The 20,974-nt window shown below is 34.2% G+C and overlaps 1 protein-coding gene across 5 annotated transcripts in view; it reads right to left on the bottom strand.

Moving 5' to 3' along the window:
- The window catches only part of LOC115236290, a 14,855-nt gene extending 3,092 nt beyond the window's left edge, over nucleotides 1-11,763 (bottom strand). Inside the window, exons 1-16 of one of the 5 annotated variants that reach the window (XM_029808646.1) lie at nucleotides 11,244-11,763; nucleotides 10,749-11,175; nucleotides 10,142-10,590; nucleotides 9,255-9,436; nucleotides 8,324-8,724; nucleotides 6,642-6,819; nucleotides 6,104-6,315; nucleotides 5,756-5,937; nucleotides 5,169-5,296; nucleotides 4,518-4,652; nucleotides 4,070-4,204; nucleotides 3,256-3,385; nucleotides 2,170-2,735; nucleotides 1,632-1,994; nucleotides 1,083-1,473; nucleotides 352-686 (exon numbers count right to left, since the gene is read on the bottom strand). In XM_029808646.1, the coding sequence (XP_029664506.1) occupies nucleotides 352-686; nucleotides 1,083-1,473; nucleotides 1,632-1,994; nucleotides 2,170-2,735; nucleotides 3,256-3,385; nucleotides 4,070-4,204; nucleotides 4,518-4,652; nucleotides 5,169-5,296; nucleotides 5,756-5,937; nucleotides 6,104-6,315; nucleotides 6,642-6,819; nucleotides 8,324-8,724; nucleotides 9,255-9,436; nucleotides 10,142-10,590; nucleotides 10,749-11,149 (4,188 nt within the window). In that variant the 5' untranslated portion in view covers nucleotides 11,150-11,175; nucleotides 11,244-11,763. Of the gene's footprint in view, nucleotides 1-351; nucleotides 687-1,082; nucleotides 1,474-1,631; nucleotides 1,995-2,169; nucleotides 2,736-3,255; nucleotides 3,386-4,069; nucleotides 4,205-4,517; nucleotides 4,653-5,168; nucleotides 5,297-5,755; nucleotides 5,938-6,103; nucleotides 6,316-6,641; nucleotides 6,820-6,941; nucleotides 7,343-7,878; nucleotides 8,135-8,323; nucleotides 8,725-9,254; nucleotides 9,437-10,141; nucleotides 10,591-10,748; nucleotides 11,176-11,243 lie in introns of those variants that run through there. The other 4 variants (XM_029808671.1, XM_029808654.1, XM_029808664.1 and 1 more) reach the window with 4 other exon arrangements.
- Between the last annotated feature and the right edge of the window lie 9,211 nt (nucleotides 11,764-20,974).

The following is a 20,974-nucleotide window of genomic DNA, read 5'->3' as shown; positions in this document are numbered from 1 at the left end:
ATATATATTCACATATCAAAGTATATATAGATATTCACAAATATCAAAGTATATCTGTGCTATGTGCATACAAGATAGCTATATGTTTTATGAAAAAGGAATTGATGAAGAATATATTATTTTATTGCTTTTTTTCTATAAAATAGAGAGAGAAGACAAATCAATATTATGAAATGAAATAAGATCCCTCAAATTATAAAAAGCAAGTTGGAAAAAGCGCGTTACTTCCGGAAATGTCATCCATAAGACTACGTTTAACGATTGAATGATTAACATGATAAAAATGATTCTTTTATTTTTATATAAAATTTTATTATCGTCTCGTATAATCATACGAAGTGATCGACGAACCTTGTCCATGATACTGGCGGAACGATATAAACCGTAAAAATGTTCCAGGATGTAATGAAGAGTCAATTCTCCAGGTGATTTTTCGATGACGCTCAAAGGACGGACGAGTCCGGCGAAACAGGACACGTCGTTAGACTGATAAGAGATCTCCAGAGTAGAAATACCAGGTACTTGACTAGGAACGTCCAGCGCTATGTGTAACGTATTGGGAAGTCGCACTACTCGTTTCGATGATTTCAGCAATACGAGCTTGTCGTCGGCATCGCGTGTCTCTCTCGCGGGGATGCGACCCAACTGCGCTCTGCTATTATTGCCCCAGGCCAGTATTGTACCCCCTGAAAAAATGCACAACGCTTGCTATACTTTATTAGTTTTCAGTCTATTAAACGTCGCGTAATTAAAATAACAATTTCAATCACGGATTATAATTGTGCTTTTATCTTTTAAAAGTTTCAGATTAAGAATCTCATCAAACAGTTAAGAATCTTGTCTGAAAATTAATATTAAAAAGTTTACAGGAAAATCATATTTGTGTTACTAAAATTATAAAAATATTACTATTAAAATTATAAAACAAAATTTAAAAAATTTGTTAATTAAAATTAAATTTAATTATAATATTAAGATCATTTCATTCGAGATAAAATTGCTAAGTTCTTTTTGAATTTAGGATAGATAATCTAGATATTAAGAAAGATTAAAATTTAAAAAAAAATTTGTTTTTTACTAACTTGGTTGTATCGCAACTGTATAATCGTAACCACAGGCGATCCCAATGGTTTTAATCACAGGATTGGTTCTCTCCTTATTATTGTGGCCGATATTTTCCGATTTCGATGCACTGGTAACATTTCCATTGTTCTCAGATGCATTTCTATTATTTGCCGATGAATCGCTCGACTTGGCACCATTGTCCGAGTCTCGTTGATTTTGCGTTCTCTTAAAATCGTTGTGTCTAGGTGGTATTTGTGCGAAAATAGAAGCCGGATTATAATACAAGGGTGTTGGAATCGGCATTTCCTTTCTTGTACCATTGCCTAATTGACCGTCCAGATTACGGCCCCATGTGTATAAGGAACCGTCTTTCGTTATCAATGCATTATGGTGACAGCCGACTGATATCTAAATACACAAAAAATGATTATATATTATAAGTTACATCTTATTTGCTTTGCATAAAATACGCAGAATTCTCTTTTTCTAACGTTATAAGACAATATTTTCGGAAATAGCCCTAAAAAAAAAAAAATTCTAATATTTTTGGATTCTTTTCAACAAACTTGAGTAATCTGTCCTTTTATCAAACTTGTATCGACCACAGACGGCTTTAAATGCGTTTGACTCTCGTCTATCAAACCAATGTTTTTCAAATCTGCGTTTTCGGATGGTTTCTTTCGCGTTTCTACGCTAGAAGCGATCGTTTTCGTCTCCATAGTTTGCACATTGTCCTCCAAAGGTTCTTTCATTTCTTCGTTCAAGTTTATAACGCCGATTGATATTTTCTCCGATTCCTCCAAAGTTTTATTTTTTCTTTCCTCTTGTTGCTCCAGTATACGAGTCTTCTTTTGCGCTTGCGCTTGTAATCTGAGAACCTGAGGACTCGCGCCCCATACGTATAATTTATTCGTATCGCTAAGAGCAAGCTATAAACACACGAGGTACGAATGTATGAGATTGCCATTATTATTCACATCAAGTGTTACGTTACAAATATGAGATGTTAAAAAATTAATGAACGATTATGATTCTTAGAAGGATCAATCTCCGTCGTTTTTACGAGGATAAGGTCACATATATATGTATCATTCACTGACTTACATTATGAAAGTATCCGGTACTTATAAGCGTTATTCCGTCCGGCAACGATACTTTCGTCGGCACAGAACTCTTAGCGTTACTCCCACCGATTCCCAATTGACCAAGGACATTTGATCCGAAGGCGTATACGACACCATCCACGGACAATGCCAGGGTGTGCGCGTAACCGGCGCTGATGCAGCGCACAACCACGCCGAGCAGAGCCGTGACCAAGGACGGCGTGATCTTTTCGTCGGTGTTACCGTGGCCCAATTGACCGTGGACTCCCCAACCCCACGTAAATACTCTGCCGTCAGCGGTAAGCGCCACGGAGTGATATTGCCCGGCCACTGCGTCGACAATAATCTCCTGCGCCAGTGAGACGATCAATTCTGGACTCGAACACTGCAGCACCTTGCCGAGACCCAGCTGTCCAAATTGACTCGATCCCCAGGCGTAGATCCCGTTGTTGGTAACCGCCAGGGTGTGGCAATGTCCGCACGATACGCTGAAAACTTCTATCTCCATACTTCGGAAGAAACATATGGCATGAGGTGCTCCGTACCGCAAGACGCTAGAGCCAGTTCCTAATTAATAATAATATACATCAAATTAAAAAAAAAAATATTAAATTAATATGTATACACGACAGATTGAAGGAAATATAAAAAGGCTAGATGATTGAAAATTTAAGATAGAAGGAAATCGAAAGACCAATATGAATTGAACGAAAGATACAAGTACAAAGTTAATAAAGCTTTCAAACTGCCAAAAGACTGACATATAATATAAAAATGTTTCACTTTTTATTTTAAATCATATTCAATTTAAAGAGCATATAGAAATATACAATACATATAATAAAATGTATAACTTAAACAATTTCTAGAAATTTTGCAAAATGATGATCGGTATTATAAATTATTACAAAATATAATAGAAAAAATTTTTTTTTTCTTATCTGAGAGACATGTGCTTTAAATACTTAACAACTTCTTGTGAATACGCGTTTATAATTTTATACTTGTTATGTATAAATTAAAACGCTTCATAATTTTATTATTTACGTTTTTTTGCCCAAATAAAAAATGTGTGTCAAATATATACCTAGACAACCTTGCACCAAGCTTCCCCAAGTGTAGATGTTACCGTTTCTAATAAGAGCAACGTGAGAAAATCCAGCGCTCAGTGATCTTCTCTTAAAATCAATATGTAACGCCATTTCCGAGTATTCCTGCTTACAGACAAAATTATAAAATTATAATTGTAGATAGCCATGTGATAGTGATTGAATAATACGAGATTCGGCAAATGAAAAAACGAGATTATATATATGACATTCCCTCCCTTCGCAATCTAAAAAATTTTCTAGTCTTTCAAAAAATCTTTCATAATCTTTTCTATCAAAAGCATTCGAAAAATGCTAGAAAAATAGAAATGATTAATATTAGATAGAAAAATATTCGAAAATTGGATAAATAATATTTATATTACACTAATTTTATATATGCAAAATACGTGTTTTTTATTTTTATTTATGTCGGGAATTAAATATTAAAAGTTCGAAACAATGTATTAATATAACTACAACTGCAATCTCTTCGATATGTTGAAAAATGAGACGACGCATGAAGAAAAATCAACGTGTCAAAAATTATCTAAACAATATAAAAATATATTGAAAGATATGCACGATAGAAGCATTCCCGAGGAGAATTTAAAAAGAAATGTTTCGAAACACATGTAGGGAAGACGCACAGAAAAATACCGTAAAATCAATTAGTTTGTTTAAAAAAAAGAAGTAAGCTTCAAATTTTGTAATTTCTTGATGATAAAAGCTTCTCTATAACTTTTCTCGTTTCCTTTACCATATCTCGTATATATTAAAATTTACAAAATATAAATTTTTATGGAGTTATACCTTGCTCATTTCTGGCAATTGCACATCGTACAAAAGCGTAGATTTGTAATTAGAATTTAATAATTGTTTTTTATGTATAAGAGTCAATAAAATTAATATAAACGTTTCTATTATATCTTCCACAAGCGTATCATCCTGTAAAACGTATAAATAACATGATAACCAAAGACTAAATTAAAATTTATACTCTCCTACTCCTACAGCCTTGTTACTGCCATTGTAGAATGTCCTTAATAAGTACACTCTTGTATGAGATTAATCAAAGAATATACTATTCTATAGTATATTAACGACTCCGAGAATCAATTTACCAAAATTTCTTCGTTTTAGATAGTTCATAATTCTTAAGAAAGAGAAAGAAAACTATATTATTCGTACAATATTTTTAAGAAAGAGATCGATTTCAGATCAATATACATCTTATATGACAATAACTTTTAGTACTTACAATATTATCCGTAACATCTATAAAATCGCATTGACTAGATCGTAGATTACACAATACCATTTTATGGCGTGCTGTATACTGTAGCAGTTTAGGTCGTAATACTGGATTTGTTGGATCATACAATGTTACTAATCTCTGTGAAATATCAAAGTATTAAGCACACAATTGTAGTACATTTGAAAAATGTAAAGTAAAACTTTCAATTTTTTTAATATATTAAGCGATCTTTTTTTCGCTCATGTATATATTTTACAAAGTAAAATAATCGAGAATATTTTTATATTGCTTTCTTCTCTTTGATTTATTTGTTAATTTAGTTGTCAAATGGAAAGTAATATATATCTTTGTTTTCACTTTATTTATAAAATGCCTGAAAGCTATTCAAAACACAATAAATAATCATTGGCAGGGGTATCCAATAGCGAAAAATGTAATTAAAAAAAAAGAAGATAAATGGTTCACATTCGTGTATTGTATATACACAAGCAATACAAGTTTGATTTCCATACAAAATCCATTTATTTTATAAACGACGTTTATATCATAAAAATAAAATAATCTTGCATTTTGCAGATGAGACAGAGAAAAATCAGATGCAAACTTTTGTAACTTTTTATCAAAAGTTAGTACTTAAGAGTTAAGATTTTTTACCTGAAGCACGAAAATTTGAGACTCTCGCAGATTACTGCGTACAAACAACATATGGGCTCTAGCTAAATCATGATTCAATAACATTGCTTGCATCAGATCAGATTCGCTTAAACATATAAGTAAACCATCTAAAACATATACGTAAGTTCATATTACATCTCATACATTAATGATATTCACTTGGAATTTGTTTGTGAAACACATGCACGCAATCATACTTGTGCATATATATATATATATATATATATATATATATGTATGTATGTATGTATGTATGTATGTATGTATGTATGTATGTATGTATGTATGTATGTATGTATGTATGTATGTATGTATGTATGTATGTATGTATGTATGTATGTATGTATGTATGTATGTATGTATGTATGTATGTATGTATGTATGTATGTATGTATGTATGTATGTATGTATGTATGTATGTATGTATGTATGTATGTATGTATGTATGTATGTATGTATGTATGTATGTATGTATGTATGTATGTATGTATGTATGTATGTATGTATGTATGTATGTATGTATGTACGTATGTATGTATGTACGTATGTATGTATGTATACATTACATGATTTTGGACAAACGTCGTTTATGCCAAACATTTGTACTGTCTTCATGAGGATATCTAACATTTGGCTGTACAAACTTCTCTGTGTAGCTAAATGATGTAATACTTCCCATAAATAAGTTTGACCAGCTATATTAATAGCTAGCAATTCGTCGTAAAACATATTTGTGGATAAAAAGTACCTAAGGACACAAAATATAGAATTATAAACAGAGTACATATACCATACTTATTTTTCATTCATTATTTTTCATGCCGACAACTTTAACAGGATAGAAAAGTGAAAGAAAATAGAAGTTATAATGTTATTTTTTTAGAAATATATTTGCATTGTAAAATGCAACTTACAAGAATTCTTTGTAAATTGCTTTAGATTGTTCTGACCAAATCCTCAATGTCATTTCGATGAAGGCAAGTATGCATAAATTAGATAAATGTATCCTTGTTGCAGTGGGCATCTCAGTAATGACAGGTGTCAGTAAGCAGTGGGTGAGACAACTTAATAATTCGGAGGTATGACCAATCGACGCAAACTTTAACACGCTCTTCAATAATTTACACTAAAATATAAATATTGGGCAAAATTAATTCTGCTCGCGATCAATAAAGAAATATTAATCTTTTTGTGTAAAGTTTTTGACAATATAGCAGCTTCTTTTCTTTAAATAACAGATATTTTATATATAATAAGTCGCACATCGGAAATAAAGAGAATATTTAAATCTCTTAGATTAAAAAAAAAAGTTTAGATGTTTCAGAAGAATGATTCATGATGTGATACACTTATAAATTAATTTTTTACACATCTTCAAATTTTCAACAGAGATATTGTGAAGTTTTCTGTTTCCAAATCGATCCATGATTTTTTAATTAAGCCCTTATTTACCCTAGACATTTTATAAGAGGCTACTGCACGTGGGAATTCTTTGTTTGATAAAAATATATCGCCAGCATATTCCAACAATTGTTGTCCATTGAGCCCAAAAATCATTGCCAATCTTCCTGCTTTCTGCAACTCGTTTTTCTTCAATATCAGCTCCATGAAAATGGAAAAAAGTGATTTTCTACAATAAAAGCATGTAAATAATTTAATAAACACACCTAATTTTTGCATTGTTCCGTGAATATCTCTCCTATTCATCCCTCCCACCCATTATTTTACTATAATAAATTTGATAAAACTTACCTTAGAATAACTTCGTATACACAGCGATTTGTAACAATTATACATGTATCTAAATTAGGTATTTCAATCTTAATATCCTTTATATTCTTTGGTAAAGTACATTTATTCTCTAGATCTTGAGAGACTTTTCTCTGTATCACATTATCAAAATTTGTTACTTTGTAAACCGCACGTATAACTTCCTTACTGCTCTTAAAAGAAAATGTTCCGATAATAGACTCGGAATTAAATTTGCAGTCTTTATTTACATGAGTCTCGGACAATTGATCAGATATTATATATATCACATGTTGATTAATATCAGTAATGAAAAAGAATCTGTGCGTCAATAAAACAGTCTCGCAAGACTCGAATACTTTGTGCATTGATAACGGCACTACAGCCAAATTCGGACCGTGCACCTAGGATAAGAAATTAAACATGAATTAATATAAATATTAATATTATATTAGATCTATATCTAGCAATAAGAATAACAAAGAAAGATATATATGAAAATGCAAGTATAATTCTTTCTAATTGCAGATTCTTTAACTCTAATTTTAGATTAATTTTTCCTTAATATAAACCACCATCTTTTTTATAACTTTTTTAATTTTCAATATTAGGTCTCAAAAGGTAAATTAAAATTTTATTAAAATTCATATGTAAACTTATTTAAACATTAATGTTCTGTTGTCTGTTAACAATACAGAAGCTTGATTTATGCAAAGAAAAAAAATTTCGTCGATTTCAATTGCACATAACTCAAAAGCTCTATTAAAATCTCGATATTTTTGTAAAACAAAATTTGCTTGTCAATAGTCGAAGGATCCATAGTTGAAAGAAACTATAATTGACCTAGGATGATTTATATATGTATGTATGTGTGTGTGTGTGTGTGTGTATATGTAAAATGTATATAAGCTGATTATTACATCATGAAACTTTGTCTTACTGTGACATGATGAGTGCTAGGATGATAGCATGTATACAATTGCCGGCCTTCTCTGTCACATTGTGAAGCTAGAAAAGTATCTTTAGATATTGGTTCTAGGCTGGTAAAACTTAATTTGGACTCTGATGATATCTCTGAATTAACAGCAAACCCATTATGATTTTCTTTTTTATTTGAAGCATCTGTAATATTGGCATGTTTTTAATATTTAATAAACAGAATTAGACAAGCATATATACAAGTGTTCATTGTTTAAAAAAACCTTTTTATTATTTTGGTGACACTTCTCCAGCCATTCTTTAACAAAAGCAATATAAAAGTAATGACATAGCTTTTTCTTCTCTCTTGTAAATAAAAATATATATTTTTGCATTGTTCCGTGAATATCTCTCCTATTCATCCCTCCCACCCATTATTTTACTATAATAAATTTGATAAAACTTACCTTAGAATAACTTCGTATACACAGCGATTTGTAACAATTATACATGTATCTAAATTAGGTATTTCAATCTTAATATCCTTTATATTCTTTGGTAAAGTACATTTATTCTCTAGCTCTTGAGAGACTTTTCTCTGTATCACATTATCAAAATTTGTTACTTTGTAAACCGCACGTATAACTTCCTTACTGCTCTTAAAAGAAAATGTTCCGATAATAGACTCGGAATTAAATTTGCAGTCTTTATTTACATGAGTCTCGGACAATTGATCAGATATTATATATATCACATGTTGATTAATATCAGTAATGAAAAAGAATCTGTGCGTCAATAAAACAGTCTCGCAAGACTCGAATACTTTGTGCATTGATAACGGCACTACAGCCAAATTCGGACCGTGCACCTAGGATAAGAAATTAAACATGAATTAATATAAATATTAATATTATATTAGATCTATATCTAGCAATAAGAATAACAAAGAAAGATATATATGAAAATGCAAGTATAATTCTTTCTAATTGCAGATTCTTTAACTCTAATTTTAGATTAATTTTTCCTTAATATAAACCACCATCTTTTTTATAACTTTTTTAATTTTCAATATTAGGTCTCAAAAGGTAAATTAAAATTTTATTAAAATTCATATGTAAACTTATTTAAACATTAATGTTCTGTTGTCTGTTAACAATACAGAAGCTTGATTTATGCAAAGAAAAAAAATTTCGTCGATTTCAATTGCACATAACTCAAAAGCTCTATTAAAATCTCGATATTTTTGTAAAACAAAATTTGCATGTCAATAGTCGAAGGATCCATAGTTGAAAGAAACTATAATTGACCTAGGATATTCTATATATGTATGTATGTGTGTGTGTGTGTATATGTAAAATGTATATAAGCTGATTATTACATCATGAAACTTTGTCTTACTGTGACATGATGAGTGCTAGGATGATAGCATGTATACAATTGCCGGCCTTCTCTGTCACATTGTGAAGCTAGAAAAGTATCTTTAGATATTGGTTCTAGGCTGGTAAAACTTAATTTGGACTCTGATGATATCTCTGAATTAACAGCAAACCCATTATGATTTTCTTTTTTATTTGAAGCATCTGTAATATTGGCATGTTTTTAATATTTAATAAACAGAATTAGACAAGCATATATACAAGTGTTCATTGTTTAAAAAAACCTTTTTATTATTTTGGTGACACTTCTCCAGCCATTCTTTAACAAAAGCAATATAAAAGTAATGACATAGCTTTTTCTTCTCTCTTGTAAATAAATATATACTTAAAAAACGATGTATTATAAACATTTGATTTTAAAACATAAAGACTAAAAATAAAAAAAATATTTTATAAAAATAAAATATTTAAATAAAACTTAATGAGTGGAAAAAATGGCAATTAGGAGCCGGCGCAGATATGGGGCGCTTACTTATTTATTTACATCAATAATAAACCGCGAACGTTTCGGTCCTTTTTTTGGACCATCTTCAGCATAAGAAATTAAAAATTATATAAATTCAATATTAAAAGCGGAAATTCATGACAATCGTAATCGGAATGTATAAATAAATAGAAAACGAAATATTAAATAAATAAATAATAGAACTGTCATTATAGTCTAAGTAAAATTGAAAATGTCATCATTGTAAAAGTATTTAAAACAATTTTTTTGGATTTGTTCTTTTGAAAGGAAAATGAAATGTTTTTTTTCCTAATTAAGAAAAAATTAACACAAGAATATTACTTCTGGATCTTTTAAAATTTCTTCTGGTTTTTTGTATTTTTAAAATATATTCATACACTTACCATGGGATTGTGAACTTTCTCCCAATGTTTGATTTTTAGTATCAATTAATTTCTGTTTGAAAATGGCCAGTTTCTCGACAGAGAGCTGTTTAAGTTCTCGTAGTTTAGACTTGTTAGAAACAGACTCCTCCGTGTTATCATAAATAATACCATTTGAATTTACACCACAGTGAAGTTCTTTGTTTTCAAGATTGTGTAAAAGATTATGCATGTATTGTTCCAAGGATAAACGCCATTGTTGCTGTAATTTACTAGTTATCAAAAGAAATGCAGCCTCATTGTTTTCATTTTGACAAATATGTAGACTGCTTATACTTCCATTAATGTAAGTTGTACCCATCTGTTGTCCATTTGACAGATTGACAAGTATAATCGCTCCACATTCAGTTCCTATGATACCAATGTCAATAGATATTTTCGTATCTTTCCACCATGTGATAGCAGTTGGTCTAAAAATATAATAATCTATATAAGAAATTCTTTTAATATTATATAATTATAATTACATTTACATGATAAAAAAATATATATATATATGTGTGTGTATGTATATGTGATATATATAATTATTTTTGAGAGTTAAGGATACTTCATACAATGCAATTACCTAAAATGCGAGAGCTGAAGATTCACAAAAGGAATATATGTCGCGTCATCCGTCTTCCATCTTTTGTCAATGAAATAATTTTCACCGACTAGAGTTAAAGCTGGCAGTATGTACAACGAACCGTCCAAGGTTATACCTAATAACCAAATACCATTTGGATCAAAGCAAAATGTAGCGATTTGTTTATGTGGCCCTTGAAACCAAGGTATTCTCTTAATGACAGGTAAACAGGAAAGTTCTTTTTTGAAGTAAAGGATAATTTCGGCATTGCTGGTGGCCAGCGCAAGAAATAATCTTTTTCCAAGTTTGCACTGTATGCTACACTGTATCTCAGTGGTTTTAATCAAACATTGCAGTTTAAATAAATTTTCACTCATCACCATAGTATTAGGAGCCACCATTATGTGCGCGAATATAAATGTTCTCTCTGAAATATTAAAAACATTATATATAACTGTCATTTATAATATAATATAATGTAAATTTGATAATAACTTTTATATCACATAAATAAATAACAATATTGTTATTAAATACTTTGAATGTTTATATTGCCAAGCTTATTTGTCAAACGATTTTTTAAAGACAATAATTTACATAATTTAATTTAGTATGTGTTGTAATATATATATTATTAAAACTATTATATCGTTATTATTTATTTAATGTCAGGAACTTAGAGAGGCCATGTATTTTACGTCTAATGCATTTATATATTGCTTTATTACTGTTGATTACTATTTTTCTTCTTCTTATATTTTATATCATCTGTGATTGGGTTGACAGCTATGTATCAGATTACTTTTTACGCGCATGCGCGAATAAATAGATATCGGTGAACTCTATAATGGAAATGAGCCTTTCCTTTTTACTTTTTAACAATATTATTAAATACTTGAATAAAAATTTTCAGCTTAAAAAAAATTTTTTTTAAAGTTATGTGAATATTTACGGATTTATATTTTCATGCACGATGTGCATGAAAACTCGGGTTATGTTCGACGGATTGACTTCAAATTTTGCATGCAAGTTTCTAATAAGATATGGTGATTGGCTTAAACTTTAAACAATGCAGAATTTTTTTTGTAAATATTTGTGAAAAATATATAATGTAGTTCGCGGACTTCCGTTTCCGGTAACGTAGAGTGTGACACGCAGTGATAGAGAGAAGGCGTTTGACGGCGTAAGGAGTGTGAAAGTGAGGAGTGAGTGAGGAGAAAGTGAAATAGAGTGAGAGCGGAGGTGCGAGAGAGTGGAGGAAAGAGAAGGGCACAGGGAGTGATAGAGAATAAGGGTCTTCTTCTTCTTTACTTTTTGGCAAGGAACAGACTTCGTTCGCTGTTCATGCTGCCAGATTATCGTCCTTCTTCAGTTCTCCGAGGGAGGGAGAGCGCACCCGCGCGCAGGTGTCAAGTCACCGTACGTCAAATCGAAACGTCATTCTTTCGTAGGAAGGAAACAATGGATGCAATTATCTCGTAGGAAGGTTCTTTCAGGAGATCAAACACATCATATGGTGGGGGAGATCCCAGACTCCGTTGAATAGACCGAAGGAGCGGACCCCGATGCCACCCGAGCAGCGGGCAATGCCAGAGAGCGTGATTAATATCTTGCTGCGGAGCTCCACAGTCACAGGCGGGGGACCCTATGATACCGCACCTGTACAAACTGTAATTTAAGTTGTAATGGTTAGAGCGAATGCGGCTGATTGTTACTATTTCCGTTCTATTTAGTTTAGACTTAGCAAACCAAGGATCAGGCAAGAAAGCAGGATGCAGCCGGGTGACACCCGTTTAGACACCGCACGATTGGACACCGCACAATTGGACACGCTCACCGCACGATTGGACACTGCACGATTGCGCATCGCCAATGCTCATATGTCGTAAAGCTCGTATCAGACTACGGATTAAAAATTGAAGATTAAAGATTAAAGATTAAAGATTGGAATTTGACTAATCAGAACAAAAGGGACTAAAATTTTTTTATTCTGATTGGACATATTTCAATCTTCAATCTTTAATCTCAATCTTCAATGCGTAGTTTGATACGAGCTTTAAGATGCTATGTGGCCATTTCATTGGTTCAATGAGATCTTAAGACGACACAAGACCACACTTAAGCCCGTATCAGACTACGCATTGAAGATTTAAGATTAAAGATTGGAATTTGACTAATCAGAACAAAAGAAACTAAAATTTCTGTATCCTGATTGATCAAATTTCAATCTTGAATTTTCAATCTCAATATTATATGCGTAGTCTGAGTGCCAGTCTACAATAGATGATTTAAGCCCTAAGCCTTAAGAAATTGACTAATCACAGTCGAGTATTCTCGTCATACTTGATTGTGATTGGTCAATTTCTTAAGGCTTAGGGCTTAAATCACCTATTGTAGACCGGCACTGATACGTTCTTTAAAGACCGTATCAAACTACGCATTAAAAATTGAGGATTGAAGACTAAAGATTGGAATTTGACTAATCAAAACAAAAAGGACTAAAATTTCTTTATTCTGATTGGTCAAATTTCAATCTTGAATCTTGAATTTCAATATTCAATGCATAGTCTGTAGTACCATGTTTAGATTTAATTTTTATGATATACTGATAAATATCAATGGTCGCGTTTAACAGAGAAAGCGCTCACTTAAGATTGTATTAAGGGCGTATTACATTACGGATTGTGGGCGATTGGGATTACGGTTGAAAGTCACAAATTGACCAATGACAGTCGATTATTCCGAGAATATTCGATTGATCAATTTGCTTACGACTAACGACATACGGTTTATTGTAGAACGGGCCTTATTATAAATTTTTAAGAGCCGAATTGCAAAATCTGGCTGTATATGTAAAATTATTAGTTATACAAAAAAACATTTTGAATGCGGTAGTAAACGTTATCAATCAATCACCAAACGAATGGTAAAAAAAAATTCCCAGCAGTCAAAATGAGGGGGGGGGGAGGGTCTAAGAAAAGGTTAAGAATTTGTTTACGATTTTTTTTTTAGATAAACGGGAAACTACCAAACGTTTTGGATGCGATACCAAACATTAGCAATCAACCATTGAACGATCGGTAAAAAAAAATTTCCAAAAGTCAAAGTGAGGGGGCTAAAAAAGGTCAAAAATTTGTTTACGATTTTGTCAAAGAACGGGAAACTACCAAACTTTTTTAATGCGATACCAAACATTACCAGTCAACCACCAATCGATTGATAACAAGAAAATTCCCTAAAGTTACAGTGGGGGGGCTAACTTTGGGAAGGTCTTAAAACCGTACTTAAGATGATCTTAAATATAAGAACGGACTATGAATACTGGCCCTAGATTATCAGAGAGGCGCCAACTTGTTCCACTTTCTGATTGGTCGATTAAAATAACCGCCATGTTAGAATACAAACGTCACACGTACAACCTGACAGCTGTCAATCAAATGTGTTATATTAATATTAAAAGTTTAAGGGCGTTTTCCAGCAAGGTACACAGACGACACAGTGTACTACACATTATCACGCGATTGGCTATAAGATATAATAAAAATGAAATTACTTTTTATTTTTAATTTTTTTTTGTATTGCATCCACAAAACTCACGAAACTGCTGTAAAACTGTGCATAACCTATGTATCATAACATTATTTTGTTTATATTTATCGTCGCGTTGCTATCGGTTGCTATGGTGATTTTGTAAGATGGCGGAAACTTGGTACTGCGCAGAATGCTTAGAACATATATAAATGGAAGGGGAATAGCAGGCTGAAAAGTGTCGGAAGAAAGTGAGAAAGAAAATCGTAGTTGCCTCTTTCTTGTGAGTAACTACACATACAAGCATCGTATCTGTAGATATACACCGTCTAAAAAGACATCACAGATGTAAAACAAAGCGCTAAGTATATCTTTCTCCAGCCAAAATAGTCTTTTACAAAAATTAATCGCCATCAAAAATATCTTCTCAAAAATTATATTTATTTTACAAAAATTTATCGCCACCAAAAATATTATCTTCTCAATAATTATATTTATAAATTACATTTTATTTGTATTAATAACACAGGAAAACAACTTTAAAAATTAGCATAAAAAAGAAGTGAAATCAAAAAATCACGCTAAGTAAATTTAGGAAAATATAATGCATAATCTTCAGTTGAATTGCTTTCTATAATAAGAGTAGATCTATTTAATGTAAAATGCAAAAAATATTAAAATTGTGAAATTTTGCATTTTTTTTATCTATTTAACATTGCTTCCTTTTCTTTACGTTCATATTTCCTAAATAGTAATTAGTTTTTAACTTCCTATAATTGTTCAACAATATATTTGCCATAGATTTTAAAATATCCAGTACAATTTTTGCGTGAGTATAACCACAAATACATGTCTCATTGAATATGTTGGAAGTTAAATGATTTCTGTTTAAAGTTTCTGTAACTGATTTAATTAGTAACTGCCGTTGATGTGTAACACTCAAAAAAGCATTTTCATACAAATTTGAAATTAAACATTGCATAATACCGTATATATTGTTGCGCCCGCGCGTCGACTTCGATAATACTCGAACACGCGCGACACAACCGGCACTCGCGTACCACGATATAAATAAAGAACGCTTATTAAAAAGAACAAGAGGAACTTTAATAACAGCAAGAACACAGAACACAAAGCACAGAACAATAGTCTCGTAATCCATCAAACCGTCCGCTCGGAATCGCATCCGTCGCGAGACTCCAAGATGGCCGATCTCACTCAAAATGTCCACCGTTGTTAAACAACAACCCTTAGCAACGTGTTTTGAGATGATCCCTTAGAGACGGGAGCAACTTCAGGATTAACTACCACAGACGACTCGCAGAGACGAAGTACACAGTCTACTCTTATCATGGAAAGCAATTCAACTGAATATTATGCATTATATTTTCCTAAATTTACTTAACGTGATTTTTTGATTTCACTTCTTTTTTATGCTAATTTTTAAAGTCTCCGCGTTTTCGTAATGAGTGATTGCGCGGTCGCTCGGGCTTCGCGCGTGGCTCGCGTTGTCAGCGCTTCGCTCGGTCAACGTTCGTAACGTGATCTGTATTCGCGTTACACGTTGAGCAATGTCTTATCGTATAAAATAATATATCTTTAAAATAATATGTATCTAGTGATTTGTATATAGCCTTTTCGGGCTATAACAGAAGGTATTTTTGATGGCGATTAATTTTTGTAAAGGACTATTTTGGCTGGAGAAAGATATACTTAGCGCTTTTTTTTTACATCTGTGATGTCTTTTTAGACGGATTCCACATATTGTTGCAAAGTTTATTTTAAAATATTAATCACATCAATATATTAGGTTAAACGGAAAGTTCGTGCCGTTTTTTGCTAACAGATGAAGACCGAAAAAACGGCACAAACTTTCCGTTCAACCCAATATTAAAAAAATATATACGTGCGTGCATGCGTGCGCGCGTGCGTGCGTGCAACTATCATCATGTTTTTTAATAATTGCAATAATACTTTTGTTCTCACTTTTTCTCTTTGTTTTTTCATATGTTTTGCATATTTGTTAATATTTATATTTTATATTGTAATAATAAATAAATGCTATTATGTTGTATTGTAACGATGCACTCCCCATCGTTACCCGGTACGTAGACCAGCCGGAAGTCTGCCGCCCGGGCAGAGGCGCTTAGCGCCCTTTTTTAATACTTCACATTACCAAACAACCGTACGGCCGTTATACGGTCGCCGTTACGGAAAGCTCCAGAAACCGAGCACAGCCGAGTGCTGCCGGAAAAGCCCGAGCGTCACCCGCCAAAACACCGCGTCGTTTCGCCCAGGGGAAACGACGCGTTTACCGTATTAATTAACCGCCGAAAACAACGCCGTTATCGCGTTATCCCCACCCGGGGGCGAACGACGCGATTACCGTTAGACGCTCGGGTATATAACGGCAGCATTTTTACATCCTGGCACCAGACCGGTACCTGATCCAGCTCGAGCAGTAAGCACGAGATATTCCAAGACCGAGCCTGATACACGCAAACACAACGGTTGACGAGTTCGCAGCCTCCGCCGAGCATTCTCGGAATCCGCTTCGCTTGCGTTTCCTCTCAACCCTTCCGACCGAATAGACCGAGAGCGGAGTGTTCGCCGCTCTCCTCGAGGGTTCTCGAGCAAACGGTCTACCATCCGACCGCTCCGACCAGACAGATCGTGGGCTAGCGAGTTTGCTACCCCGTCTAGCTTCCTCGACTCCGAACGGTCATCCTTACTCCGCGTACGGAATAAGGGAGTTCGCTGCCCGATCGAGATTTCTCGATATCCGATCGCATCCCCAACAGCTGGGAATACGCGCCGAACCCTTGTCGCGATACATATCGATGTTATACGACTTGCGCTAAATTATATTAGCTTCCGCATATTTTCTTAAACCGCGCGTCTAACTGCGACCGCACACCGGCGCACGCTCGCTTCACGGGATTTTAACAAATTGTAATCGACCAGTTGCCGAAAGAGGCGAATAAAGAGATTTATTAAACAACCTAAATCAAAGCGTCGTATCTCACCACTTTCTCGAGCCCTGATCACGACAGAGCTTTATCTCGCGAAAGCGGCCCGTCACAGTATTAATAAATGCGGTAAATTTCTATATTAGCGTCGCCATCTCCGATTTGCCTCAAAATTTACATAGAGCTTCCTTTAGGTCTACAATTAACAGTTATGATATTTTAAAACCGGGCAAACAATATGTTGTCCTTGAAGAAAATTAACTTGCCACGAGGTAAGACATATTCTGTGCATTTAGACATTATATTAGAATTGATGGAACTTAAATAAAAATGGACCTTTTGTATAATGGGCGCAAATACTTTATTATAACGACATGTTCGTACACAGGATAGTAGCGCCAAGGATAAAACAAAAGGTAGAGTCGCTGGTGTAGTACAAAAAAAGAACGTTGTCGCTCACAGCGCCATAAAACCATAGACAAATATTATGAATCGTAAATGCTAGATATGAATACCAACATCCCCTTTAAATCTAACATTTACGGCTAAAGAATGCCGACTGATTTTCTACAGAAACTAAGCTTTTGAAATATTACAGCTTTTGTTAGAAAATCCGCAATCATTTGGTCTGTGGGTACATGTGCAGTCTGAAGTTGCCCATTCTCAGTTTTTCTCGTAGAAAATAGTGACGAGCATCTATGTGTTTGGTTCTTGCTCGATAGGTACTTGTGGCTGCCAGATCAATTGCTCCTCGGTTGTCGCAGTTAATCTGAATTGGTTCGTTGCAAGAATTAATTTTTAATTCCTGTGCCAGCCCGCGTATCCATAGAGCTTCTTGTGCTGCTGCTGCGAGGGCCATATATTCAGCCTCAGTAGTAGAGAGTGCAACAGTAGGTTTTGTTTACGGGTGTTCCACGATATTGCACCTCCCAGACATGTAAAGATGTAGCCAGTAGTCGAACGTCTATCATCCTCGTCATTTGCCCAGTCCGCATCACAGTAACCTTGAATTCTGAAATCGCCAGAAGTTTTAAAAGTTAGTTTATAGTTGATAATACCTTTTAGGTAACGCAGAATTCGCTTAACGGCTCCCCAGTGCGTTTGTCCTGGATAGTTGTTAAAACGACTGACTGCGCTGACTGCATGGGCAATGTCTGGACGGGTAGCTTGACAAGCATACAAAATGCTTCCAACTGCATTTTGATATGGAATCTTTTCCATCTCTTCCTTCTCTTGCTTCGTTTGCGGGGAGAGCATCTTTGAGAGGCGTAATCCGGTTGCCATAGGAGTTGAGGCTGGATTGCAGTCATTCATATTAAATTTCCTCAATATACTGCGATTGGTCGAGGCTTACTGTCCTTCTTTTACTATCTCTTGTGACTCGTATGCCTAAACAGCTTGTAATCTCTCCCAAGTCCTCCATTCGAAATTTTGATGTTAACTTCTTCTTGATTGCGTCCTTCAGTTCTTTCTTGTTTGACAGGACTAACAAGTCGTCAACATAAACAGCCACAGTTAAGATCTCGCCGTTTTCAATGCGATAATATACACACTGGTCATATTTTGAGCGTTTGAGATTCAGCTCCTTTCCGTTTTGTGTAGAAGTTGATTCCAGTTTCGACTTCCTTGTTTTAGGCCATAAATGGCTTTCTTCAACTTACAAACCTTGTTTTCTTGGCCTGGTACGACGTATTCTTTCGGTTTCTCCATGTAAATATCTTCTTCTAAATCTCCGTGAAGAAAAGCGGTTACTACGTCCAAATGATCTATATCTAAATCCAGTTCGGCTGCCATAGCAAATAAGATTCTTAACGTTGTATGTCGTACTACCGGAGCAAAGGTTTCTTGATAATCAATCCCTTGTCATTGAGCATAGCTTTTAATAACTAGTCGAGCCTTGTAGCGCGTTGCTACTCCTTTTGAGTCGTATTTAATTTTATAGACCCACTTATTGCCGATTACTTTGCCGTGCTTTGGAGGGTCCACTAATTCCCATGTATGATTTTTGATAAGGAATATATATTCGTCATCCATCGCACCTTTCCATGATCCTGCAACTGGAGTGGCGAGTGCTCCTTCGTATGTTTCCGGAACTGTACTTGATTGATGTACGAAATTTGCAACATAATCCCTATATTTCGCTGGTTCGCTTCTTATTCTTGTAGAACGTCGTGGTTCAACTGTTGGAGTAACCTGAGGCTGCTCAGATGAAGAATCATCACTGATTGTTTCATAGGATCCTTCTTCGGATAAAATATCTTCTTCAAGATTTTCGGAGGTATCACTTGTTGTAGATTTATTTTCGGTAGGCATTGAATGCGAAATGATAAAATTTTTTATTAAAAGGGATTATTTTTACCTATGGATTGACTATGGTAAACTTCAATTCAATTGCATTAAAACAGGTTTAATTATAACTTTATAAAATCGTATAATTTCGGATTGAGGTGGAGATATATCATCCAACATTAATCTCGTCTGAAGCGTACTAAATTCAATTTGACTATTTTCAATCGGTTTTAATACCGCATTTTTGGTGCAAAAATCCCGATCGATTCGGATTATATTTTTTAAAATTTGTTTTAATCGACCATTTTCGGCAGGGCTGCTTCATTGCTGCCTTTATTCTTGAATCCTCTTGAGTTAAACATTTTTCCTTTTGGATTATTTCCAGAAAGGTAACATCTCGTCCTCTAGTTATTTTTTCTTTATTTTTCTGCCATAATCTGTAACCTTTGGCATTTTCGGAATAACCTAGGAATATGCATTCTTCTGTTTTTTCATCCCATTTCTTGCGTAATTGCTTGGGAATATGTAGTTGAGCTCTACATCCGAAGACTTTTAAATAAATTAAGTCCGGTTTCTCGTTGGACCAAATTTATTCAGGAAATAGTCCATTTAGTTTCTTGCAAGAAGAGCGATTCACCAAGTAAGCGGCTGTAGAGATCGCCTCCGCCCAAAACTTTTTCTCTAACTGAGCATCTGCTAGTATGCAGCGAGCCTTTTCGACGAGGGTCCTGTTTATGCGTTTGGCGGTACCATTTTGTTCAGGAGTGTAAGCCACGGTTAGCCGATGCTGAATACCCTCTTCTTGCAGGAAAGACTTGAATTTTCCGTTTACGTATTCCTTTCCATTGTCCGTGCGTAGCTTCTGTATTTTGTGGCCACTCTGCTTCTCTGCAAAGGCTTTGAATTCTTGAAATTTTTCAAGAGTTTGTTCTATAGATGAAAGAAAATAAACGAATACTTTTCTGGTATGATCATCTATAAATGTTAAGAAGTAACGTGATCCATCAATGGACGTGTTCTCCACAGGACCACATAAGTCAGAGTGAATGAGTTGAAGTGACTTCGTAGCTCGCGTATTTGATTTTACGAACGGTAAGCGGTACTGTTTGCCTTTCGGGCATATGATACAGGGCTCTGGATTTCCCCTCCCACGGCACACCACCTTGACGTGGTGGAGGGGCTCCCCTCCGCTTGTTTAGAAGGGATCTAAGAGTGTGCCAGCCGACTCGGCCAACGTATGAGTGTGGTTTGTTTTTATTTATTTTGGGTGAGTTTTGTGGATTGGATTGGGGGTATGTGGGTGGTTATGTGGGGGGTTTTGGGGTATTTGTGGGGGATTATGTGGGGATGTGGGGGGTGTATGGGTGTGGGGTATTGTGGGTTTAAATGGGGAGGGCTTTCGGGTTTTGGTGGGTAGGAGGGGGGGGGGTGTATGTATGT

This window comes from Formica exsecta, unplaced genomic scaffold (genome assembly GCF_003651465.1).
Source record: "Formica exsecta isolate Colony F162 unplaced genomic scaffold, ASM365146v1 scaffold1100, whole genome shotgun sequence".
NCBI classification, from domain to species: domain Eukaryota; kingdom Metazoa; phylum Arthropoda; class Insecta; order Hymenoptera; family Formicidae; genus Formica; species Formica exsecta.
The sequence above is the reverse complement of the archived record's forward strand: the minus strand, read 5'-3'. Positions and strand labels throughout refer to the sequence as shown.